The 27,422-nt window shown below is 40.1% G+C and overlaps 1 protein-coding gene across 6 annotated transcripts in view; it reads right to left on the bottom strand.

Moving 5' to 3' along the window:
* Positions 1-18,648, bottom strand: part of IGF1 (insulin like growth factor 1) — a 72,594-nt gene extending 53,946 nt beyond the window's left edge. For 2 of the 6 annotated variants that reach the window (XM_066356498.1, XM_066356472.1), the window contains exons 1-2: positions 16,496-16,562; positions 13,808-13,964 (exon numbers count right to left, since the gene is read on the bottom strand). In XM_066356498.1, coding sequence (XP_066212595.1) covers positions 13,808-13,964; positions 16,496-16,510 — 172 coding nt within the window. In that variant the 5' untranslated portion in view covers positions 16,511-16,562. Of the gene's footprint in view, positions 1-13,807; positions 13,965-16,495; positions 16,563-18,329 lie in introns of those variants that run through there. The other 4 variants (XM_066356462.1, XM_066356508.1, XM_066356482.1 and 1 more) reach the window with 4 other exon arrangements.
* Positions 18,649-27,422: the final 8,774 nt, after the last annotated feature.

Raw genomic sequence — 27,422 nt, 5'->3', positions numbered from 1 at the left:
TCCTTCCATCGTGAGTGCTGTGCTAATCAGAGACACTCAATGAATGGCACGGACTAGAATAATATAGGGAAGAAACATTTCTATCTGACTCGAGCTTGAGGCTGTATGATTGATAGTTGACAAGACCTCACGTGCTATCGTGAAACCTCTTTCCGGGCATGGCTTCATCTTCCATCGTGTGTTGCTTAGCACAGAGCAGGTACCCAGCTGATGAGCTACAATTAATTTGATTGGTGCTACAATTTTACTTCCATACATCTTACTAAAGCACTGAGCAAAAGTAATGAGAGAAGAATGCTAATGAAGTAACATACAATAAACTATACATCCAACTGAATTTATTAACTGAATACAGAGATTTCTATGAAACAACAGTAAACATTAGTTCTGAAAAAGGTCTTATCTTGTCAACATTCTTTCAGTGGGTAGAGTGCCAAAAAGTCAGGGATATTGTTGTATTAAAAAGCTGTGGGTTAAGTCTAAACAAATTAAATATATAGTTTTGAGCTAAGTTCAATATCACCTTATCCTAGACTTAAATACCATCAAGAGGTGGCAGGTACTTAAGTTTAACAAAAATATATGTGAAAAATAAAAACTATGTCTGTGATTCCCCCCCTCCCCCAGAAAATCCAAAAAGGTACCACAGAGATCCAACTTTAGAAGTGGAATGTCTTCCTTTATCTCAGTATCATTGTTCTAATAGAAATGGGTTTTAAGACCTACGGTACTAGTCACCAAATTTATCAAGTTATTTAGTGGTAAAGCACTAAGTAAATTCAAGGTTTCTTAATGCCCCAGTTCAAAGCCCTCCCTTTTTTCTAATGTCATTCAAGTAATAGAAGTTACAAACTGGCCTCCTGTCACTCTTACCTGTCCTGCTGAGGGTAATGCCTTTCTGAAGCCTTTAGATAACTTGACCATTCATGGGCTCTGGCTGGGGAACCGGCCGAGTTCCAGAACAGGTCTAGTGCAGGCTTTCACCTGGGGAGCCAGTTGTCTCTTTGAAAAATGGTTTCAAAATTTATCCTTCAACCTTCCAACAGGTGACAGAAATTTACTTATCTTAGCTTAAAACCATTTCTTTTAAATTCCAATAGCAGCCCTAATGAAACTAATCAACTTAGAGTTGTAAGAAATAATATTAAAACCTGGCTGAACTCGACAGAGGAGACAATTTGATATGAATAAAACACACATTTGTCCACTCAGTGCCATTAGAAAAAAAATTTTTTTAAGGATGCTTGCTTGGCTATTCTTTAAAAAAAAAAAAAGTAACGATTTGAAAAGAAACTGGCAAGATCATAAGGACTGGATCACAGTTTCTGGCCCCAGTAATGGGTTTGGAAATTGCAGCCACAGCACTTAGGAGTTCCAATTTCCAGTTCATAGAAGGTCAGGCCATGGGGTTATCCTTGGAGTAGTTCAATACTTCTTCTGAGAAAAGGCTCCACCAACTTGAGAGAATTGGGACTTGATACAGTTGAATCAGCATATATATTGTTAATGACCACAAGTGTGTTTGGCCCCTATTTTTTGTGTTCTCTCTCTTAATGGATGGACTCACCAATCAACATGTGCCTGTTATTTTCTGTGATTCCTTAGACCAGGGCTCCTCAAATCCTAATATGCATGCAAATCCTCTGGGTATCTGGTTATATTGCAGTTTTTGTATTTATTAGTCCAGAGTAGGACCCTTATTCTGCATTTCTACCAAGTTTTCAGGTTGCTTTTAGTAGCAAGGCTCCAAATCTGTCTTTTCATACTAAGCTATATTTTTACTATGTGACATTGATGTGTGCCCCTGGGAACATTTGTTAGTCAAATGAAATTTTCCCTTGTAAGCAAGAGATTGTTTCCGGCCACAAAACACTTTCCATGGCCTTCAATAAAATCTAGTTTCTTTTAACAGATAAATTCTCTGTTCTTCGTTATTATTGCTGGTTTATTATTTTTTTCACTGGATTGAACATTTAATAATTTCTATTGATTGAAAGCCATTACTTGTGGGATGACTTTACAACACTAAAGTGATTAATGCCTACCTGAGACCCAGCTAGAAGTAAGTCCTTCTGTGTCTTTAGTTTACACATCATGGTGTTTTTGTGCAATATTTCTGAACCCTTGTCTGGATTTTCTGGTAAGGATTTCCATAATTGCATGCAGAGCACTAGTCGTTTACAGAAATGCCAGCCAGATTTTTGGCACTAATACCTTTTACAAGTCTCATGATTCAGATGACTCAGGGTCCACGGACTGTCCACCTTCAGGTAAGTCTGAAATAATGCCTATTGCCTGAGTATGCCATGGATCTACTCATTATCTGTCCCCCAAATACCCTGTTCCAGAGTGAGAGTCAAAAACCAACTGAAATGAAGGAATCTTTGGAGAGCCAAATATATCTTGCCATCAAACTGAGAGTGGAGTTGTAAGAGGAAAGCATGGGCTGGCAGTCACATCTATGCCGAAAACATAATAATCCCTATAATAGGGAACATTTGCTGGGCTTGACAACCCATCAGTGAAAGAGCTGGATCCATAGGAAGAAACACGATGAAAATGTTTTCAATATGATCCTGTACTTTCACTCAATACCCATTGATTGAGGGTGTCTAGCCAAAAACAATGAGAAAAGGAGCCAACAATAGTCTTACCCTTTGACCATATTATATATCGTTGCAGCTGAAATGTGTTATATGTTTCAGGAATAACAAAGCATCCATATGGAACAAATATTTGGCAGTATGGCAGCTGATGAAACCAGAAAAAATTAGACAAATTATCAATCGCTTACTCCCAAATTACCCAAAAAAAGAAATTAGATCCATTTTCAGTAGCTTTGCTTTCAAATTTCTTCATTCTATGAGTCACTGCTACTTTCTGCCAAACTAAATATGCCTATGAATGGCTGGAAACTTTAATGGAAAGAAACATAAAACTCAAAATATGTAGGAAAATTTAAGCTTCTTCATGGAAGACCTTCATGGAAGACTAGCAAGTCAGGAATATATGGAGACAGAAATCATGGTTTGACAATACCTTTTGTTTTGGGTAGCATCTGACTTAACACACAATACACAATGTATAAATCTGTCAACCAAATGACATGACTTCAAATTAAAATGAGCTCATTACTTTTTTTTAAAGCTTCCAACCCATCAAACTACTAAGGTCTATGAAGATCCATAGTCCTATAGTCAGGTTGATCATATTTGGACTTGATGATGTAATCTGATGGGTGGTAGAAATTGGAAAAAAGTTTTTATGAATGGTTAAGGGCTTGAGCTTTCAAAGACTATTCTGATGGGTTACACCAGAAGACTGTGACGTAGCTGTTCACTCTACTTTATAGACTGTGGTTGCTAGTGCTACCTTCGTGTGAGTTTTAAGGTTAAGTTTAAAGTGTTCCATGGAACAAAGAGTTCTAGACTGAGAATGAGGTGACTGACAGACTTGCAGTCTTGGCTTTCCCAGCAGTGTGCTTTGTGATCTCATGCACATCATGTTTTTTCTGGATGTTGCTTTCCTCATCTGGGAAGTGAGAGCATTGGACCAGATTGCTCTTTATGGCTCTTTCTAGCTCTTCAATTCTTCAATTATGCTTTGGCAAATAGAAACAGAGCAATATTTGTAGTGTTCTCTGAGGGCTGATACTCTAGCACTTATACCTGTCCAGGGGCTTATTTGCCAGGGATGTACAATTTGTTGAGTACCTTCCCTTAACTATCCCTGCTCCTTTTAGTGTGAGCACCTCAGATAAAATAAGAGACAGTGAATGCAGGTTCTCTTTTCATAATCGTTTCCATAGGTGGAACCTATCTGGGTGGCTTCCTTTGATAGCCTTTGAAAACTCCCTGTTGACTAGATTAGCTTACTGTTGATCTAGAAGTTTTATTGGGGCAACTGTGAAGGGATCTCAAGAGACAACACCTCAAATCAAATAGACTTTTAAAATCTATACATTCAATCTCAGGTCCACAGTGGTGGCAGATGCAAATGGAAAGTCATGGTATATATTCTGGAGATCGGTAGAAGAAAATAGCTTTTGGAATGACTTTTCAACATCAAGTCAGAGGGTTTTATTAAGTTTCTACCACTGAATGCTGTGGAGGACAGAAAAATTTTTTTTTAACTTAGTTTATTTTTCTGAGAAAGCTCAAATTAAAGAGGATGAAAATTTCCCACCAACCATCATGGGTATTTGATTGTGTGGTTCAGAAGTGTCTTAGCTATGTCAAATGTTTTGTCTCTGGGAACCTTTGGATGTGAGACCTTTGAGGATAGAATCACATGGTCACTGGTTCATGTGGTGATAAACTCACTTGATTTTATCAAAGCCACAGCTTAAAAAAATTCAATTTCCCTAAGTCAGGCTAGGGAAGGAAGCAGTCCCTGTGATAAGGAAGCAGTCTAGATGGGCAACCCGAGAGTGCAAAGATCCTTTTCTGATTAGTGAGTACATTCCTTTTGCTGAACACTGCTTTTTGAGGTTAAGCAGAAGTCACCAAGAGCTGACTTGGGAGAATAGAGCTCTTTTGCCTGTGTGTGCAATACCTCAGTGACTACCTAACCACCTCATGAAGACAAGCTCTTCAAGCAAGCTCACTCAGTGTGGTAAAAAGATAAGCCCTATCATTTTTCTGCTTCCTGTGTAGCAAGGACATAGACAGTAATACCAAGTGAGCATTCTGAAGATCCATTCATTAACTCCTGGGTGGTCTAAATGAAAAATGATATGTAAGGTAGAAGGGAGGGCCTGCAAATACCTTTTATTTAGCCTATAGGAAGACCTTTTTATTTTCAGAGAAAAGTTTTCAAAACCACAATCATTCCTCTCATTGTTTCTCCTGGGCAATGGCTCATGGAGTCTTGATTAACCAGTGACTGATACTTAGTTTGTATGTATCTTTCACTCATGGCTCCCCATATCTCTCTTCTAAAAATTTCTCTAGTCTAGTAGTTCTCCATGAGGGGTGATTTCTCCCCTCCCCTGTCCCCAACTCAAGGACATTTGGCAATGTCTGGAGACATTTTTATCATCTCAGCAGGGAAGAGGGGACTACTGGCATGCAGAGGATAGAAACCAACTATGGTGCTAACTAACCATTCCAAAAGGCACAGGACAGCTCCCTTCCCCCAACAAAAATGATCTGCCCTCAAATGTCAATAGTGTTGATGTTGAGAAACTGTTGCCAATGGAACTGCTGGGAGAGGTGAGTGGGGGAGTTGGAAAAGGAAGTAAGACTTAAAACATGCCCCTCTGTCTTACAAAGAGGCTGACGCTGGGGGCGGAGAGAAGGGAGAAACAAGGGGGGCTGAAATCGACAGTTTCCCCCAATCTCTTTATTCTAGAGTTCTAACTCTTACTGCTCCTTTCCCCAGTTTCATAGATAATCCAGACTTGGCTGTGTGCCGGTTGGCTCAGTGCAGACTTTCTTAATCACCTCCCTCTGATGAAAGACTCATTTCATCAGGGTAAATGGCACAGAGGTAGTACCATCTTCCCAGCAATATTCACAGGATTGACTCTATGACTAACACATTTTTGAAGTTTAAAAAGACCCTTCAGACTGCTTGTCTATTGCATCATAAAGACCACAGAGGAAAGAAGAAAGTTCGAAGAGATTCATAGAGTGTTTGCTTGGAAAACTGGAAAAAAAATCAGGTGTAAATTTCTTTTGGTTTGGGGCCGTCAGAGAAATCTCCAGAAAAAAAGCTGATCCAACAACTCCTCTGACTGTTTCAGATTTTCCAGGAGCACGGCTTTGCTAAGCCATTCCAAAGCAGTGCTACCCAAGTTGACATTGGAGAGAGTGACCAAAGAGTCAGAATAATATAATATACAATAATAGTCTAAACTATGACCTTAAGAGGACTTGGAATGCCTGAAGCAAATAGGAAGGCTTTGAGTGCTCTATAGGTAACAGGCAGGAAATCGCTGAAGTTTGTGAATTTCTACAGCAAAGGAACAAAAGTGTTAACTTAAGTCTCAGGTGTATTTGTTGGAATGAGAGAGCCACCAAGACCTATATTCATTTGGATTGATTACAAGCCTCTCTTGATCATTTTACCTTACCAAGTAACTTTGACATAAGCTTGGTTCATTGGTGCTAAAGGCAGAACACTACATGGGAATCAGAAAACAGAATCAACAATGTCTCCTACCTCTGTCACTAGCTAGTAGTGTGACCTTGGATAGACACTTCTCCCAGTTTCATTCTTAATGTTTGATTATTTTTCAAGGGCTTCCAACCTTGTAGCATTTTTTAATTTTACTTCCTTGAACAATGAGGTAGTTTGAATTGGGAGATATTACAGAGATGTATACATAATCAATAATCAGGCTTTTGGGTGTCTTCAAAAGGGTCTTTACCATGCATTTCCTTTTGATGTGTAAACCTTTGCCCCTGCAGAATGCAGGAACATTTAATGTAAAAGGTTTTAATTGGAAAGACTGTGTGGTCTCTGCTGGTTGCACAATTTCTCTTTGTGTCCATGCTGCTGCTGATCAAATATTGCAAAGCCATCAATTACCATAGGACAAATGCAGAGGGCCATGTGCAAAAGTTCTGGCCAATTGCATAAAGCAATATGCCAAATACAAAGTAAGTGAAGGGTTTTTCTTGGTATTTAATGTTCAGTGAAAAAGTAAGAGGGGCAGCTATGCCAAGAATGAAAAGCCCGAGCTTGCCAAGTGCTTCTTTAAGTGGCTTTAGCCAATGTGAGACTAAACAATGCATTAAATAGGCACACAGCTTACTGCAGTTAAGGAACCGTATGTCAAATAACAGCTCTTTGCTATGTTTTAAACATGATCTCGCATATAGATAAAGACAAACAAAATGCTGTGTTGTCATCTCCTTTGTCTAACAGCTAATAAAGGCTTGAGGATTTGAACTTTCCAGACCAAAAGCAATGTTTTGTGATGTAAGAGCCCGCTGATGTTTCATGGAAAGGTGCAGCATGGAACTTTGCCAGGGCAGCAGCTCAGTGCAAAACGATTTTTTGCCACTATGGTTGTTAAAGATGTCTGGCTGCATCAAAGAGCAAAGGCTTTGTAGCCTGCTGTTAGGAACAATGAGACATCTCCTTGGGAGATCTTGTGCCTGTTTTTAGTGTGTCTGATTCTTTGATATGAGCTGTGAAATCAGAAAGAAGGCTGCTGGAGGGATGAGGTCGACTCTTAACAGAGGTCCTGAGAAATGCTGGCATGGTGCATGATGTCTGGACAAGGTATATGAAGGCCCAGAGAATTTGAAGAACACCAAAACTCTCTGTTGGTTCCAAATTGTCTAACCTACAAGCCACTGAAGATACGAGACGTTCCAATATCAATGGTTCTCAAACAACTGGTCAAGTGATTCCTGCACAGGTAGCAGCCTTGCCTCCAAAACCCGGCTGCTCCCACCACTCCTCTCATGGTCAAGTTGGGGAAGTCTCTTTGTGCCCCGTGCACTACGGGGATTATGGTACCTTGTGACCACTTCTCTTTTTTTTACCCCCTCTCTCATAGCACCCAGAGAAAGGTCCTTAGTTCTAATAAACAGCCCTCCTTCCGTAGATCTTGAGAAAAAACAACAGAACTGATAGGTGCAAGAAAGAAAAAATTAAGGTTTGCTGGTAGAGGAGGAGGAAAACTTGAACCGGACTGAGGAGGGGCTCCCTAAAATTACACTGCACATCCTGGTACCCCTGGTGAACTGACTGTTCTCTCTCAGTCCAAGAATCCAGTCTGAAGGTTCTTGAACAACAGCAGACTCTCATCAAAGAAGACTTTCCTTTTCTAGGAAGTGAAATTACATGGATACCTCCTTCATGCTTCTTTTCAAAGAAGTGTTTCAAGTCAACTGAGTCACTCAGGGGTCTCTGCTCCTTATATCTCAAAAGAGTACTGGGATCTTGGGAACATCTGTCTATGCTACCCCTCTAAACAATGTGAATGGCCTGATAAACATGCCTTTGAAAGACAAAAGACCTTGACTTTGCTTCTGGATTCATCCAGTGAAGTAAGTCACAAAATCTCAGTATCTCACATTTCTTGTTTGTCCCATGAAGCGATACTTCTTGCCTTCTAAGACTGAAGTATACACAGGTGAGAGAGCTGATACTACTGGATTTTGAAAAAGTAAATGTACTAGTCAAACAAGACATTCTTCTTGTTCATGAGTTTATATATAACTGCTACTGCAGATAACAAGTTTTATAAGCTGCCCCTAAAGAGAAAAAAATGAATGTATAACATAATAAATTGGCTATTCAGATACTTCAACCTTTATAATAGACTCTGCAACTTATCCCAGAAGAGAATTAATAAATATAATAGCTAACATGTGTATGGTGCTTACCATATGCCAAGAAAAATTCCAAGTTAATATGTTCTAATGTATTAACTCATTTAACCCTACACCAGTTCTATGAGGCAGATCTCATTTTACAGATGAGGAAATTGAGGAACAAAGAGATTAAGTAATTTCCTCAAGGTCATCCTCAAGTAAGTCACAGAGTTTGGATTCAAACCCTAGATTTTTGGCAATAGAGACCACGCGCTTGGTCTTGAAACCCTTCACTCACACTCTTCTGCTTCTTATAATTTCCATCAGGGAGGAATGGTCTTGAAAACATTGAAATGTCAGAAAAATGTAAATTATTTTCTAATTTTGCATAGAAACCGTCACTTTCTCAGTAGTCCCCTGGTCTTATTAGACATATTTAAAGAGTATTAACAAGTACTTAGCGTCAATATAAAAACATTGTTTTTCTTTAAGAATATCTGTGTCTTATTAGCTTAGTTGTGCTAATGATGAGGTCAGAGCATTAAGGTCAAACCCCACATGTGCCAATTAGTTTCAAAGAGAAAAGCTTTTCCATAGCCAGTGACCATACCCTGACTTGACCAGCTGTCTTACAAAGGCATGGTTGGCAGTCTGAAATGTACCAAGTCAAAGAATGCCAATGGTGCAGCTTAAATCCAGCCTCACTCAAAGCAATGCTAATAATAGTGGGTGAATATATCTTTGAATGCCCCAAATTGTACTGTCTCTTCTTTAATTGGAAAGGCAATATCAATAAGCTGGGAAAAGCTTTTGTTCAAGGTTAAGAAGGTTATAGATTTTTATTTTTCTTCTCTAATATAATAAAGGGCAGCTAAAATATGACTTCATCTGTCCCCATCGTGTCCAAGAGTGTGAGCAAATGTATATGAGAACTGTCAGTTGGTCCTTTCTAGGAAAGAAAAATGGTAATCTGTTTTCATGAGGTGTGTGTTCCTTTGGCCAGATGACCTGTGTGTCTTTTGTGGTGACTGAGCTTCTAGTCCATCTTGGAGGGGTTGAAACCCAGCTTGAAACAAAACAAACACAGAAAGTGGCTCCTCTTTCCTTTAGTAGTATAATTTCCTGTCTTTGGGGAGAAACAGAATCTATATAAAGAAGATAAAAGAGATTAAATGTCCTTTGGTCAGTACTTACATCCAAGATTCTTCTTTCTTGAATAGCTCCAAATCTTTGTTAATTACAACCTAGACTATGAGTCTGTTAAAGTTAAAAAAGGTCATTTACTTTAACAAAATCTCCTTGTTTTATAGGCAAGGACATTTCAGCCCAGCAAGTTTAAATGTTTGCCAAAGTCATACAGCTAATGAATGACAGGTCTGGGAGCAGTTTTCTGAGCATGATATTTCAAATGATAGAAGCTTGAGTTAATAATAATAACCTACATCTAAGAAAGTTGTTTAATCAATAAGAATGAAATCGATGGCAAAGTTTCACTTAAATTCTTCAAACAGTATATTTTAACACAAAAAGAATGCCATTTGTTTATTCAGACCTGTTCTTAATAACTGTGAATTGGATGTATGTTTTATAAAAACTATAAATCTGAAAGAGCCAAAAGGGTATCCAACTTTATTTTCTAATTGATTTACTTCTCCTTTTTTCCAGACCACTGAGGTAAAGCAGATACAATTTATTTAAGAGATTGTTTATATACTCTTAAAACTAAAAAGGACCTCAGAAACTTTCTTTCTTCTGGTTGTTTTTAATTGAAACCATCCAAGGTGGTTGGTTGTTCATCACTTTTTAAAGTATCTCCAAGGAGAGAAATTCCCCAAGCCCTTAAAACACATGTTAAAATGGTTTAATGGCTGTCAAAAATTATATCTAGCATAAACGTCATGTCTCCTATTTCACTTGAAGCTCTTTTCCTCTTGCAGTTTTATCCAAAACAAGGCTAGAACAAGCCACCCTCTGTGAGAGCTCTGTCACTCTGGTAAGATAATAACTAGCTCTTTTGCCATTGTGTCGCCTCCATTAAGCCACCATTTTTCTCACAGGACTATGAGCACACAAGACTGGTTGATGGGCTCTCTTACTGTGATGCATAGGGAAGAATCAGTAATTAGCTTTTCATTGGAACTGTCATTTCAGAAAATGTCTGGGGAAGCTGCATTAATTATAGAGGAAGTGTTTCACTTGTGCTGGGAAGATGTTCACAGAAAAAATCATTCTAGACGGTTGCTTTGCACTGTGCTCTCGTGGAACTCAGGCTCATTAGAGAAATATGAGCTCATGCACAACGCTGGGTCAAGAGATATAAAACAAGCAGGACAGAAAAATGTATTCAGTGGTGTTTCTAATAAGGTTAAAAATTTTTTCTTGGTAAATATTCTGGCCCAACAACAATAACAACAACAACAACACAGATGTGAAGACAATTTTCTTTTAGATGTTTGAATTTCAAACTAAGATCAAAAACTGCCTTCTACTATTAAAAGAAAAATCCATACTTTCAAAATGGAATTGCCAGCAGCTTAAAATAAAATTGCAATCACAATAAAACTTTGAAAGTAAGGGTAAAAATATAATGAGTCAATTGACAGGGGATAGAGGTAAGAAGGAGTGTTTTGCTCTAATAAGTATTTCAAAGATTGTAAATGCTTGGAGCTGACTTCTCCATTCACAGTAAATCTTGGGGGCCAAAAAGGAACTGAATAAAATTTGTTGACAACAGTTAATGCCTTTAAGAATAATTGGCTCAGACACAAAACAGACCATCAATGTAGCCTGAGAGATAACCAGAATGCAGCCTCTAAGTTTGTTAGTATATGTTGTATTAATTTTAAAAAAAAGAAAAGAAAATAGTTTTATCAAATAGCTGTGTAAATATGAGGTGAGAAGAATTGTTCAAAGTACGTGGCAAATCTGATTAATTCCTGAAGGTGTTGAAGACTAAGATCCCAAACAAGTGATTCTATTTCATTCAACTGGATTCAATTCAATTCAATCTTGTCAGGCCAGCAATCAAATATGAGCCACTGCTGGTGCAGCCAGGCATTAAGCTAGGTACTGGGATTTAATGGTAAGTGAATATAGCACTCCACATCAAGGAGCCCAATGAGAGGGTAAATCCTAGTCAGGTGACTTCAAATTGGGACAAAATATTTGGGAAAAGCATAAAGACTATAATCTAATCTCCCATGATAATTTTTCTCCTATGACACTTGATATAATACTTGTGTGTGTGTGTGTATGTGTGTGTGTGTGTAATATCTTAACCATCAATTAGACCGTGAATTCCTTGAAGACAAAATCAATCTCTCTTATTTGCTTCTAGACATCTCGATGACTAGTATAGAGTCTTACACAGAGCAGATGCTCCATCAATGTTTTGAATTAAAGAATTTAAAGGGACTAACTTCTCTCAGGCAAACACGATTGTCCAGGTCACTAAAAAGTTAACAAGAACACTTTTGTGCACGATGATCTATGTCAGGGAAAGGATTTACATAAGTTATGGAATTGTATGAGACAAAACTTAGAAAACATAGGCTCTTGATGACAATACTGATGATAATAATACACAATTTATAAAACCCTTTTCTCTCCAGAGTCATACTCTAAACATCAAGTGTTGCCATAGATAACCGTACCCTTTTCAATTTAAAGCATTTGTTTGCACTTGATCATTGTAGTAACAGAATAAAAAAGTCCGTTCAGTGCCTTGAAGTTGGTTTCCATCATAGTTGTCCAATATTCTTAAGTGTCGGTATGAACATACGTATGTATCGCATGGTTGTTTGGCACCAAATCATTCTTTCCAGTCTCACTTTTCACCATCTAGTGCAATCACTGTAGGCATTGGAAGGATCCAGTTTCCATGGACTGTACATGGAAATCCTGCAGCATATCATACTGGACAAGGCAATTAAACCTGGCACATAACGGAAGATACTTGTAGGCTTGGCAATCACCTAGTAAATTGGATCACGGCACAGATGGATTATAAAGGCAAAAAAATATATAATCCTCTTGGGCATAATAAGTAAGGACTACTCATTTATTTCTTTTTTCATGTGGATCAGCAGCAGCACAGTAAGGAATAAGGACAACCCATTGTTGAGCGATGTTGATGTGACTGACACATTTGTGATTCCGTAAAACAAATTTGCTGTTTGAAAAGAACCCACCTGATGAACTCATTCATCGGTACCATAACCAAGAACTGGATAGAATCACTTTATTGCCAGAAAATAGATGAATTACCTCAATTAAAGTATTGGCTGGAAAGAGAGGGGGAATTTGCCCATTCAAATAGTAAAAAGCACATCTTGTTCTGTCACTAGTTTAAATGGTATTTGTTGCCAAATCTACAATGTGTACAGATCATCAGTCCTCCTTTTTGCCTCTTCCTTTCCATTCCTCCACCCATCCCAGACCTATATCCATGGACCTCTATCCCAGCGTCCTCCCCTACCCCGTTCCATCCCACCAACACACACACACATACCCACCTTCCCCGGGAAGAAGAGGAGAGAGACTTGAAATGTGTGAGTCATGGCAGGAGCTATTCAAAACTTAGTGGGTAACTGAGGTAAGCTGTCTCCACTTGAGCAATATGAATCTCTAAGAATGATTCATGCTCACTGAGGACCTGAGCATCGGTTTCCTGGAACTCTTCAAAATTCCAAAGAATTATACAGAGTGAGCATCTGGCTTTAAATGTCACTGTTGTGTAACGTGCAACAAGAGAGATGCTTCTGAGATGGATTCTTTAGGTGAAGGGTTCCCCTATGGCAGCACTGACCTTTGTTTGTGTTCATTGACTTGGCCATCTACTTTTTATTGACTGTGGACTTTTAATCACCTGAGACCTCTCTGGTGGGATAAGTAACCCCACACTTGTCAGAGACCCTTTTCCAGATGGAGATATCACTGGAGAGACTCAGGAAAGGCTACATCAAAGGAGGGCAGTGACAAAACCTCAAGGTCAATTTGCATAGAGGGCAAATTAACCTGGCATTCGTGTTTTCATTTTAGGGAGAGCCCATGTATTGGCCATTGAGCCTTGGAGGGACGTTTACCTTCTGGCTACTTGCAGTGATTTCATGTAGCATGGAGACATCTGGGATGTGCCCCCTTCACCCCTTATCCAAGTCCAAATTGTCTAGCACTTCAAACAGGTCTACGTGTTTCCATATGTTTACATGTGCACACAACGGTCCCGAGAATAAAAACCTCAATCCCCCAGGTTCTTTTGTCCCCTCCTTTCCCTGAAGGGAATAGAATAGTGAGGGCAGAGCTGACAGTTGCTGGAGAGCTCATCAGGAAGTAGTTAATAGGACAAACTGCTAAGGAGGAAGATTCCATCCGAAATCTACAGAACCTGCCGGAGCCACACTGAAACACTAGGCTTACTTTAAGGTGAGGAATCGCAGGCTGAGGATGGCTGCCAGCCACGGGCAGTCATTCAGTCATTCACACACTCCCTGCGGTTGTAAATCCACAGGGCCGAGAGAGGGAGGGCTACTTACTGAAATAAAAGCCCCTGTCTCCGCACACGAACTGCAGCGCGTCCACCAGCTCGGCTCCACACAGGGTCTCCGGTCCAGCCGTGGCAGAGCCGGTGAAGGTGAGCAAGCACAGGGCCAGGTAGAAGAGGTGCGAGGAGGACATGATGTGCACCTTCACCTGCCGAGGAAACAGAAAGCGGGTCAGGTTTCCTTCTCGGTGAATGGGGATGGGCACCGGTGCGCTGACCCCCAGTATCTAATCACTGTCACCAGTTAGAACCACATTGCACAGAAATGCAACACCATGCAGGAGAACCCACCCTGCACTGAGCACATCTTGGCATCAAACGACCTGTGTTTAATCCCCTTGCTACTGTGGAAATTTGCAGAAGCCTCCCTGAACCCCTTCTTTATAAGTTCCTGAATCGTCTGAATTACCAAAGGTTAAATTGTGCTCAGGCCAGATTTGGTGCCAAATATGTTTTATTAATTTAAATTCTCTAAAGATTGGCCATCCGCAGATGGCATATGCATTCATTATTGACCAGAATATTAAATTCACCAGAACATCCTTCCTTAGCTGCTGATAAAAGAGAATTTACTGTGGCTAAAAAAAGGACTTATAAAAATACTATGTATCATTACAGAATTTTTCTTTATTTCACTTAATGAGAGAAAAAAAAAAAAAACAAGAGAAAGAGAGAGAGAGAAAGAGAGTCAGAGATTTCTTACCTGGGGTGATATCAGAAGTTAACACAACCACAAGTGGTAGTAAAACAGAACAAAAACAGCAACAAGAAAAATGTAAGGATTTAGGAATGAAATTGGCTCACGCTAAGTAGACTCTTTCTGTGTTCTAAAGCCTTTCGTGTCGAGCCCAATATGAAATCAACAAATGTGTAAAGAGTACCTTCCACAAACAGGAGAGCACTGGGCTCAAAATCTACAAAAGCTTTTTTTTTTAAATCACAGGAATTCTGACTTCATCTCTTGGAGGGACTTATGTGACACTGTATCCATTTTATAGCAAAATATACCGAGGGACCCCCGGTTGACTTGGCTTGGCCAGTGACAGGCAGCCAGGTTGGCAGCCGGGCCAGAAACAGACTCCTGTGGCCACATCTCTGTCTTCGCTGGAAGTAGCAGAAACTAGGTTAAGGTGACCATGGCATTTTTCCGTATTGCTACTTGGGGCATAAAGGTTTCCTCCAGGAAGGCTCTGAATGTGGGTAGCCTCCTCTTTCCTACATGCATCCACTTCCAGGAGCACTGGAAGAGCCACTCAGGAGAGGTTAAGTGAGGGACCCATCAAAAGGTCATGGAGCTAGGCTGGCAGCCATCAGGATAAAAAAAGAGTCTTTTTTTGAAACCCCCAGAAGGCAGGTGCATTCAACCCCATTGCTTTTGGAGAAACAGAATCAGTCATTGATTTTTTTTCACCCCTCTCCTTGCTTTCCATGAAGTCTCAATCACTGGCAAAGTGTGCCCTATCCTTTTAATGAATGTTTCCATGTTTGTGGCCAGACTTTCAGCTTAGCAATAGGGGGGAAAAACCTAAGCCCCCTGACTCTTGTTAAACAGTTGACCACAAAAAGCACCTTCTACTGTATTTGCCATCATCATAAGAATTGGACATAGAATCCAAGAGGAGGTAAAGGCAAAATTGAACATTTCTTTCATTTTCTCAAGAGGACCTTAATGGAGTCCTATGGAAACCCTCTAACCCCATGAAACCTGCTAGAAGCAAGTCATCATCCAATCCTCATTTTCCTTAGTGATAAAATAATCAGTGGGGTTTTGCCCTTCAATATTTTCCAGTGGAAACCTCAGCAAAACCAACCCAACTGGACTTCATTGTCCTTTTCAAAAGAGCAGCTTGTAACTGATCTTATAACACATAACCCACACTCTGGCAATGGGCCAGCTCTAAAATGTATCTTATGCTACCCATCTTATTTCTCCACACCCTCCCTTCTTTGTTGAATTTATAGTAATGCTCAAGACCAAGCACCTGTAAATTCAGATGCCCTCAAGTTCTTCAGTTTTCATGAAATCCAAGGGAAGAGGTACTCACCTTATAGCTGTAGTGAATTGAGAACATCATTAGATATCAAAACTGTATTTTAAAGTTATTTTTAGTATAGCACATTTAAGTCCAGTAATACATATAAACCTCTAGCATTTAAGAATTTAAGATTTTTTTTTTTTTTTACAGATTCTCTCTCTTTCTCTGGCTGAGTTATATTGTCAGATATAGATAAGCACTTACAGTTCTAGGACAAGATAGAACCTCTAGTGTTTTTTCCTTTAGTTCACAAAAACAGTCCAGTACACTCAGAGAGAACCAGAGAATTTATCATATTATGTTCCCAAAGACGAAACAATAATGAAATTGTTTAGGAGTTAAAAGTTTGAAGCAAGTGGCCCCATATGTCCATCATGTCCTTGGCCTTTTGTTTGGCCAAGCACAAAAGAAATGAAGAGACAGAAAGAAAAGATGTGATAGAAAGAAAGGAAGAATCAGAAAGAGAAGAGAAAAAAAGAGGAGAAAAAAATCAGAGCACTCTTTCTCAAAAATCCTTCACAAATCCAAAATTTAAAAGACCTTTTTATCTTAAATAAATGGAATAGCAATTGATTCCAGATGTCTGGGCTACAATGAAAATGCCCAGCAAAATTTGAGGGCAATAGTCATAAGAAAATACTCACTGTAGGTGTAACCATGTTTGTTTGTTCCAGATCTTTTACAGCAGGTCAGGGTGGGTATTATGAGGCTGATGTGCATAGAAAACTGAGGACTTAAAAACATGTGCTGCTTTGTGGGTGGGGTTTGTGAAAGCATCTAGTTACATTTGGACACCCAGTCAGGTATGCTATGAATCTGAGTAAACTGCCTTTTGTCCATTCAAACAATGAACAAATTGCACAGCTGGGATTTGAGTCAATCTTTTCCCTTCAATCAAGCCAACAATTTCTATTATATGGATGACTATTGTCCCCTCACACCCCAAACGGTGACCCAAGCTCCAGTCATCTCCCTTATCCTCTTCCCTCTGACTCAAACACTTGGAAAAATATCTGGAGACTCAGAGTACATCGATCAGCCTGTGAGTTCTGCCTCTAGACCCGACACCTTTACTCCCTGAATACGTTTGAAAGACCACTCACCTCCCTCAAACCACTTCCTGCTCAAAGTACAGGAAAAGTAACAACTTGCTAGCTCTGCTTCTGAAAAGTTCAGCGGACACAGCATGGAAAGTTCATTTGGAGACAGTTTTCCAAACTTGTAATTAAGGCAGACATAACACTTTACTCCCTCTTTTATGATCATCTGAGCTGGGAGACACCCCCCCCACCCCACCGCCGCCAGCTGTCAGAGCATTCAGTATATATGTATATTGACCTGATTTCTTTTCAAAGCAAGGTAGCCAGCCTGTGCCTTGGCATCTCAAGGGCGACAGAATCAGGTGTCTGACGAGGATGATCTTTACCTCGTAAGCCACCTACTCAGAACGGTCCTGGTGGTGGAGTATTTGAAAGCAGCAAATGAATGCTATACCAAGGGGCAGGGACATTTTATGAATTGAGACCTCAGGCAATTTCACTGGGGAACCAGTGACAGAGGCTTAAAAGTGCTTGCAAATTGGAAAAACACAAGCCTTGAAGGATATAATTTTGCTGAGAATGGAAATTTGAACTAGGGCCAGGGATTGGAAACGAGAAGTCGGTGCATTGACAGCGGCAGCCAATTTTACCTAAAGAGACTTTACAGCTCTGAGTGTAAAATCAGTTTTACAACACAAAACCCCAAGTCCAAACTTTGCTGTGAAAGTCCTCTTTAAACCAGAAAACTTGGACAAGCAGTTGCTAGAAAGTTTCTGCTTTCCATATACAGTATGCATTTGTTTAAATTATACAGATATGCAAGGTCAGCAAGAGTTGACAAGTTCTTGTTCGGAAGAGCAAATTAAACTTCATTCTAACTTTGACTCTTCCAGCATAAATGTAGAGCCTTCTGGGACCTTAGCTCCAAAGATCATACTTAAAAGCTTTAATATCCTCTAAAATATAACTCTTTGTATGTAGCATGCCTTGTAATAAAAGTCCCGACAAGTTAACACACACACACACACACACACACACACACACACACACACACACGAACGAGGTCTTAAAATTAAACGTATGCACCTGCAACAACAACAACAACAAATCCCAAAGTTCATATCTACACTGTATAGCTCTGAACCACAGACAGGATTTAAAGAAATCTTCTCTAATGACACCACTGACGCTCTGCAGAAGTGGAGGATTATCGTAAGTACCTTGCAATAGTTTCTACTCATATATATTTCTGTGCATAGGCATTCATCACCCCGAGCTATTTTTTAGATCCCACAGAATTGCATATTCAGCAATTTATAAATAACTTCCAGCTCTGAAACAATGAAAATTCTAAGTGAATAACATTTCTAGGCAGAAGCAAACAGTACACAATCTAAAGAAAATTCCCCAATGACATCAAAGTGTAAGAAATATTTACCTTCCAGAAATCACAAAAGCAGCACTTAAATAATTGGGTTGGAAGACTGCTGATTTTTCCCATTGCTTCTGAAGTGCAAAGTCTGGAAATGAATTGGTTAGCAGGAATAATGAGGCAAAAAGAAATCCAGAGAGATGGGAGATGTTGAGAGCAATGTCACATTTCAATTTTGAGGACTTTATTCCATTGCGCAGGCTCTATCTGCTCTGAATTTAGCAGTGACAGTGAGATTTAGCAAACAGAAGAGGGATTTAGAGAAAATCCTCACATTTATCTACAAAACACAGACACTGTAGACAGGAAACAGCTGGGGGAACATTTGCCTTCTCTCTCTCTCCCTCTTCTGGCAAAGTTATCGAGTAAGGACTTTTTTGGGCATGGTGACAAATAACATCATACCTTTGCATTTTAAAACTAGAGCACAGAAGCATTTTTTTCCCTTAAAAGAATGTGTGTTAGTGACAGAGTGAGCAAATATTAAAAATACTGATGCTGCCACAGAAAACGAGGCTCTATTGTCTGATTAACTTTCTCCTGGGCATGAAGACCCCACATCTGTTAACACACCTTAGTGAATTAAAGGAAGATACGTGGGGGATGGGCAAGCAATTTTACGTTCTAGAGCAAACATAAATTTTTTTTTTTAAAAATGAAAGAAGTGAAGAAAAGACCAACGTAAGTAAAACCTATGATTTTAACCCTGAAATGACTGGGGAAAACTAGCTGGGAAGATATCACCGGGGTGACCTCTTGTCCAACTTGCCAAGCAAGGGGAATGGTCTCATTTCCAAGAACCTAGAAAAGGGGCAGACAGTCTCATAATCGGGTCCCTTTAGGACAACACTATTTCATGCTCTTTGCCTGTGACAGGGCAAAGGCTTTGCTGAGCTGGAAAGTCAACTGGAAAGATAAGATATTTTTCTTCCTCCCTCTACCAGGCTGCCCGTTAGTCCTCGGGGGAAGGGTACCTGAGGGGCAAAGTATTGTCCCATCGTTCATATTTTTCTGCATAACTCTGAACTCTCCATGTGTGTACATGCTTGTGTGTTTTCTTTCTCCAATGTTTGTGTATTCTAAATCACACCAGCTGGCTAGCAATACCCTCTCAAGGGTTATGATGTCATTCAAATCCCTCAACTGGATGAGTGGCCAGCAACATGGTCCAAGCCAGCTGTTTTGCTATTTATAATGTACACTTGCCTTTGTCATTGAGAATCAAGTTCTGATCTCTTGTCAATACCGTTTGTACCAATTTCTCTTTGGTTTTGTGAGGTAGTAGATAAGAAAGTGGATTATAGACTCTCCCTGGATGTCGGGCTGGAGAATGGTTCCCCAGGGATGGTGGGAATGACCTGGACCTTGTATTCTTCTCTTGTGATTCTCAGGGGGCACGATGATACTGATACATCAGCTGAACACAGAGGGCTGCTGAAAACCCTGTGTGGACAGAAAGTTGTTCGCAGGCATGAGTGCCTTCAAAGGGAAGGCTGGTTGGTTTTGGAAGGGGGTTCAGTTTGGTGAAGTCTTCTGAGTGATTTAATAAATTGCAGCAAGGTTTACCTTCCAGAAAGAAAAGTTAGAAATTCTTTGCACTGATGCTGTTTCAGTGGTGCACTGAGTCAACATTATGTAGTGAGTGCCTACTATGTGCCCAGCTACATGCATCATGGTCAAGGCCCTGCAGAGTTTTTGGCTGAGTGGCAGAGACAGAGAGAAAACATCACTGTTACCTGGTGGGTGTCTGCTTCTTTAAAAATATGAACAGTGCACACTATGGGGGAATAACCAATTCTCTAGGAAAACAGGGAAGTGAAACCCTTTTGAAAATCCAGAATGGGGAGGAGGGGTAGAACATGAAAGGCTTTGGGTACAAAGTTAGAAAGTTTCAGTGGATACAATTTGATCTGAAGAGCAAGTGTGTGGGCAATTCCTATACTTAAAGATGCAACATTTCATTTAATGAACTCCCCTCTATCCATTTAATTTGTGACTTGATTTGCCAAAAATCTCTTTTTTGTTGTTCTACATTTTTTTTTTTTTGCAGATCACCCTCTTTGTGAAAAACAAAGTCCATCCTCCTCTCAGAGACTTTGATGTTGTAGATTGTGTAACCAAAGAGCTATACCTATCTCTCTGGTAGAAAGAACTGCCATTTCCACATGCACAGTGTCAGGTCCCAGCTGGTCTTGTCGCTGAGCACCTTGCTCCATCACCAGGCACATTCACAGGTGAAGGCCAGGACTTTCCCATGGCAGTTTTAGCATACTTTAATTGTTCCAAGATGTCCTAGAAGCTCACCGCATTTCTCCACGTCTGGGACCCAGTCCAGTGTAACCTCCCAGCACGCCCTGGGCAACCACGTCACGTGAATGGCTGCTTTGGGAGACGGAACACGGACCCCTTCATCAGATTCTGTGCTCCTGTATATCCACACACCAACTCACAGTCTCCTGGTTTTATAACCCCAATTACCCTTAAAGGATAATTGAGTTTTAATTTATGTCCCAGTTTTTATGTCACAAAGAAAACTGAAATGTCAATGAGTCGTAATTACCATCAGCTGTTCTGTGGAAACACTCCATTGTGAGCACTCAGTTTCCAATCGGCAAAGCAATTTCCTGGAGGGATGATTGTATTATTTCAGTGTGGGGCATGGTCTGTCTTTGTGGGTAGGGTGAGCCAACCACAGAACAGGGCAACGATTTCTTAGCGAAATGGCCATTTTCTTTGCTAATTCTGGACTCAGAGTGGAAGTGAAGGGCAATACATGTGCCACACGGTCACCTTTGCATGACTGAGGGCTGTACTCATTAGGAGAAAAAGAAATTAATGCACCAATTGCTAGAGAGTCGGATGTGGTAGTCAATCTAATTCCAGGAGAAGTTCAGGTCATGAAGTCCCACTGGAGAGAAACATATGGGGTCATTCTAAAATGACTGAAGGATTGTGTATCTCCTGCCTGCCACAGTCCAACAGCTGGATATGGGAACTGTGTGCCACCAGCATAGACAGCTGTGCGCATGTGGTCATCAAGAGAACATACACTCCTGGAAATTCAGAGGTCCACAGTTTTAATTCTTACATGTATAATGCCTATGGCATATAAATAACTCTATTCTAAAGCCTACTTTTTGAGTAGCGTATTTGCATAAAGCTGCAGCCTCAGAAGACTCCTGGCTATTTTCTTTAAAAAAAAAAAAAAGTTCATCTTCTTAAAGTGCAGGCTGACTAAGATTCACAGAAAACGGGTGAGGAAGGCCCAGGCCCCTCTCTTTCTGTTCAAGCCTTCCCCCTGCCAACGGCTGAGGAGCCAGTCCAAAGGTAATTTCATATCCATGAGCAATAGGGCATATTTACAATTTATTTTATTAATGTTTTTGCTGACTCCCAAGAAAAGCTCAGTATGGGTATTTGGAAGTAGGAGGACTTTGGAACCAAATAAAGGGTGAGGACTAAGGTTCTAGGGCCACCCACCAGGCAAAGAACTTGGGGAAACTATTGGACCTGTGTCCTGGATCATGGTTTGTGGGGAGGGTTGGTCTGGGAGTGTATTCTCCAAGGTTTGAGACCAAGAGTTTGTCAATTCAGAATGTAAAACTCAGGAAAAGGCCGGACCTCAGAAATACAACATGCTGCTGAACAAGGGGACTAATGTCAGCTCCCAAAGATCTGCTCAGAGGAGCTCTGTTATTCCTCAGAAAGATCTTGTGTAGCTCAAAAGAGCTGCTTTAAATCCTTAGAGAAGCATTTTCCCCGCAGCTAGGGAAAACAGTAAAAGGGAGAAGAAATCATCTCACTGAAGAAACCAATACTTTCTTTTCAAAGTCATACTTGGATCCTATTTCTTCTAAAATGTCAAAAGGGCAAATGCTGGAAGCAGTCAGAAGCAAAACTGCTGTGGTATTGGGGAACAAACGAATTCTTCATAATGATGAGGAGTCACTGAATGGGGCGAGGATGGCTTGGTGGAGAGGGAATCAGAGGGATCGCCATACTGCCCCAAGTTGAATTGAAAGTGGGGAGAAGAGACACCAACTCCAAACTTCAGGGGCAGTACCCACAAACGGGCCTTTTCTTTTTTTGGAATAAAAAAATTTGCGCGCCCTCTGCTGGGATGAGGGGGAACTGCCACCTCAGTCTTAACCGTTGATGTGCAGCCTTTGGGAGGAGTGGGCATTTTTAAAGCTTTAGATTTAAATATGCTTTAAGCAGCAGTGATCTTTCATTTTATGAATCTTTTTTAAAATAAAAGATCTAGGTTTTTAAAAATTTGCTTTAAAAAGAGGGAAAGTGCTAAGGGGAGAAAGAAGATCATGAACTTTATGAGGGCACAGATATCTTCTTCATGGCTATATTCCCCATGTTTAACTCCTGGTATGGGCTCAAAACAATGTGTTGATAGAATAAAAGTCTGGAAAATTAATGATGATAAAAGTAAAATATTTAACATAAGAAAGAAACTCTCTGAGAGTGAAATAACCAACTTCCTTTTGAAAAGCGAGGGGGTGGGCAGCGAAGGTAGATAGAAAAGGGACTTATTTAATTAAACAAATTTAGGTGCTTACAGATAGATCCTAAATACAGTCTTCTTGTCTGTCCAGCACTCTTTCTACCACATCCATGTTCAAAATGTGCTCTAAAACTCTGATGGCCAAAGGCATGGCATTTCAGAATCATACAAGTGTGGAAATTCCATTTTCAGTTATTTTTTTACCCTGAATTCACAAAGAAGAATGTCTCAGTTTGGTACTAGCCTGTGCCTAACATTTGCTAAGCTTCCCTTTTTAACAATAAACCAATTAGCCAAACAAACAAACAAACAAACTGATCTTAAGCCCAAAGTCTTGACAGGCACTGGTTTCATCCAAAATTTCTTAATACTGCTTTGTTATTTTATTTATTTTATTATTTTTATTGAGTGAGAGGCAGGGAGACAGAGAAACAGACTCCTGCATGTGCCCTGACTGGGATCCTCCCAGCAAGCCCACTAGAGGGCAATGCTCTGCCCATCTGGGGCCACTGCTCTGTTGCTGGAAAGGAGCTATGAGGCGAGGCCATGGAGCCATCCTCAGTGCCCGGGGCCAAATTGCTTGAACCATTCAAACCCTGGCTGCAGGAGGGGAGGAGAGGGTAGGGGGGGGGGTAGGGAGAGAAGGGGAAGGAGGAGTGAAGAAACAGATGGTCACTTCTCCTGTGTGCCTTGACTAGGAATCGAAACTGGGACTTCCACACACTGGGTTGACGCTCTACTGCTGAGCCCACTGGCCAGGGCAATACTGTTTTGTTTTTAAGAATATCTTTTATTTAGGGCAAGTGATGCGGTATTTGAAATAGACACCGCATGTATATATGTATCTACATTTAAAATATATGTATCTACATTTAAAAAAATTAATTTGACAAGAACAGTAAAAGCTATTCCAGGCAGAGGGAACAACATAGAGAAAGTTGTATAGGAATGAGGCGGTCCCCAGTGTTGTAGTAATATGGCAGCTGAGGCTGTATCCATGCTTTCAGACCCCTGCACTGTGGAAGCCCTTTATTCTCCTCTTCCCACCAATAGACTTTACAAGGCTGGAAAGAGTCTTTACTCCCTCATGACTCCCCTGTGTACTAAACTTCGTATGTAACTAAATCTGTGATTAGCTCTGAGAATGGCACAGTGCCTCAATGTAAATATACGACAACAAACCCAGGTTACCTTATAACCTAGGTCAACCTGAGCAGCCCTGGGTAAGAAGAACTGTGGTGTAGAGTGATTACCCAATGCTCTTGCCAGAGATTCTATTTTGAAAGATTTAATTGTAGTCTTTACACTGGTAAGTAGATTTTTAATGGAAAAACAATGATTACGCCTGATAAAGATTTTTCCACCCCAAGAGTTGAGGCAAAGAGGTCTTGTTTCTGGTGAACTCTGAACTTCCTAGAAAACCTAGTTTGTCAGAACATTCCACCCTTCATGTGGGTCAGTTAAGGAGATTTCATTGTGTTCTTTGAGAGCAGGGCACATGACCCTCAGCTTCAATTCTTTACTTGCAAGTAGCTGCTGGGAACATTTCAGACTTCTTGGTAGGGTTCCCTGCATAAACAGAAGTCTGAGTCATCAGTAGAAGAGAAGATACAGATCCTAGGGGAGCCCTTGGTAATGACCCATCTTCATATGATCCAAAAGTATATACCTCTGGGAACTGTACCTCATCTTCCACCAGCACAGACACTCGAACATGGGGTAAAGACGTGCCATGTACACTTTGCACATATTCAGAGAGACCTACAACACACTTCGGGGAGAACTACAACACACTTTGAGTTTCTTTCAGAGCTCAAAATACGTATTTAAACCCATTTGTGTCAGTCAGGGTTCTTCAGAGAAACAGAACCAACGGGGTCAATATCTATCTATCTACCTAAACTATCATTTATCAATTTATTTTAAGGAATTACCTAATGTGATTATGGAGGTTTAGCAAATTCAAAATCTGAATGGTAGGCTAAAAACTCAAGAAAAAATTACAGTTTGAATCAAAGGTCATTTTCTGGTAATATTTTCTCTTCTTTTGGAGAGGCCAGTCTTTTTCTAGTAAGGCTTTCAACTGATTGGGTAAGGCCCACCCATTTTATGGAGAGTAGTCTGCTTTCCTCAAGGTCAACTGATTTTAAAGTTAATTTTGCCTAAAATATATTTTCACAGAAACATCTAGAATGTTTGACCAAATATTTAGGTAGCATGATCTGGCCAAGTGGACACATAATTAACCATCAGACCAGTGATTCTCAAAAAGTGCACTAGCTGGTCTTCCCTTGCAAAAACTGAAAATAATAATCGTCTTTACCCCATTGCAGAAAAGAAAACTCAAGTTAATTGATTATATTTCCCAATTCTAAGTTTTCCTCCTACACATTTTTCTTAAATTTTTGGCTCCTGCACTTACATTTCTTTGATCTTTGCCAAAAAAAGTCATAGGACACTTGCTTTGATTACGCCATTAATAATTTACAAAGATGCTGCTCACTGATGACAAGAAAATAAAGTGTTTCATTTTTTCCCTACCACCAAGGGAAACAAGAATGCATACAACACACACACACAGGCACACACACACACACACACTTACAGGACTCAAACACATGCACGTCAACATCTGTGCTTAGTTTCTCTTGCCATTCAAAACATTCCCTCTCTCAGCAGCTTTCTCTATTGCTAATGTGCATCGTGGCTTCTTCATAACCTGCTATTATTCAGTATGTCCCTAGCCCCAGCATAGTGCTTCATTTCTAACAGGTTTCCAATGAATATTTTTCAATTAATACTGATAATACCCATCACCCTTATTGAGCATCAGTGATCTATAATTGTTTATTTCATATCATTTTGACTATCTTGTTTAATTCTCACATACCTCAATAAAATAGATACCTTACTTCCACTTCCATTTCAAAGTGCTTGGTTCAGTTCTTGGAACATGCCAGATTCTCAAAAATATTTGTTAAATGAAGACAAAATTGAGATAAGAGAAGTTAAATGGTTTGCCTAAGGTTCCATATCTAATAAATTTTAGGGTTCCATATCTAATAAATTTAGGCCAGGATTCAAATGCAGGTGGTCTAATGCACAACACCACAGTTTTAGTAGACAGATGATCTCTTTCAGAATTCTGTGGTATGACCCCTACAGGCTGCATGCTACAATGCTGTACTTTCATTGGTCCTCAATAAAGGAGTAATTAATTTTAAATGTGAGTTTAGAAGAATTGTAATAGTTATTTCCAAAATAACCAGTTTGAAAAAGTTCAGAGGTGAACACTTAGGATAGAGTTTGGTTAGAGCTATATTTGGAGCATTTTAGGGGAAACTAACAGATAAGGGTTATGTTTGCTAGTCCTCATCCCAACCACTTCCAGCCTGAGCTACTTCCTCGGAATATGTAGAAAAGAAAACCGGACCCTACAGGTTTTTCACTATACTACTCAGTTGCCTCTAATGAAGCAAAACAAGCAGCCAAAGCTGCAGCAGTAGGCAATTATTTTCCAGAAGCAGGAAGTATAAGAGTCTCAGCTGGAAGCTCAGGTGAAACCTGCCTCAGACAGGAGCCTCTTACATTCTTCCAATTACAGAGAGAACAGAGGATAGGTTTTCTGGGGTATAGTCTTGCTGGAGCTTTAGAAGTGGATATAAAGCAAGTCAGTCTGCAGTAAAGCAAGTCACACTGCCAAATGCCTTTCTACTGAATCCCACTCTGATTTGGATCAACTTTGTTCTGATGAGACACAAGGGCCTAAACATTTCCCACTTAGTGTTTGCTCTACTTCTTGGAGTCCTAGAGGCTAGAGAAAACTCAGTGTATGGTGTCTGTACTTCCTAAGGTTAGGAAAGCATCTATAGTGTTAGATGAGATAGATAACAAGAAATCCTTGTCAACCTGCTTTAGAATCATTGCAGCTTATGGCTTCTCAAAAAGCTACAGCTTTTCATATCTGGACATTTCCAAATGGATCTTATGCTGGATTAGAAACAGTGTTTAAAGGCTTGCTGAGCTTTCTGCAATTCAAGGTAGGATGGTTTGACCTGATTATATGCTCACTGACTAGTACTTTGGATTTTGCTTCCAGTTATTCTTTGTGTTCCTTTATCCCTTCCCTTTACCCTCTTTCCCTGGCTAATGAATACTAGCTGAACTAGTTCCCTTTAATCAATTGCTCTCTGGCTTTACACCCCTGATTCTTCACAAGGAAAATGGTGACTTAAGATTTGGATCTTGCTGGGGCTACAGCAGTGCCAATCCAACTGGCAGGCTCCTTCCCAGCTTGGGTTCCCATCAGGTAGCAGCCCCACATCCTGGACTGGCTAGCTGTTCTGCAAGGAGCCAAGGTTGTTAAACTTACTCCATGGCTTTGGAAAGCAAGAAACCTCCAGAGGCAATTGCAGCATTTACAAAGTTTGGAGACAGGCTGGGGCTTATAAGAGAAGGCATCTGTTTTTCCCAGGAGGCTATCTTGGTCATGTCTTCCAACATCTGGAATTTTCCAATCCACTCATTTTGTGGCTTTTACAGATAAAGTAAGTGTCATCAAACCACAGATGATTTGCCACATG

This window comes from Saccopteryx leptura, chromosome 1, assembly GCF_036850995.1.
Source record: "Saccopteryx leptura isolate mSacLep1 chromosome 1, mSacLep1_pri_phased_curated, whole genome shotgun sequence".
NCBI classification, from domain to species: domain Eukaryota; kingdom Metazoa; phylum Chordata; class Mammalia; order Chiroptera; family Emballonuridae; genus Saccopteryx; species Saccopteryx leptura.
The sequence above is the reverse complement of the archived record's forward strand: the minus strand, read 5'-3'. Positions and strand labels throughout refer to the sequence as shown.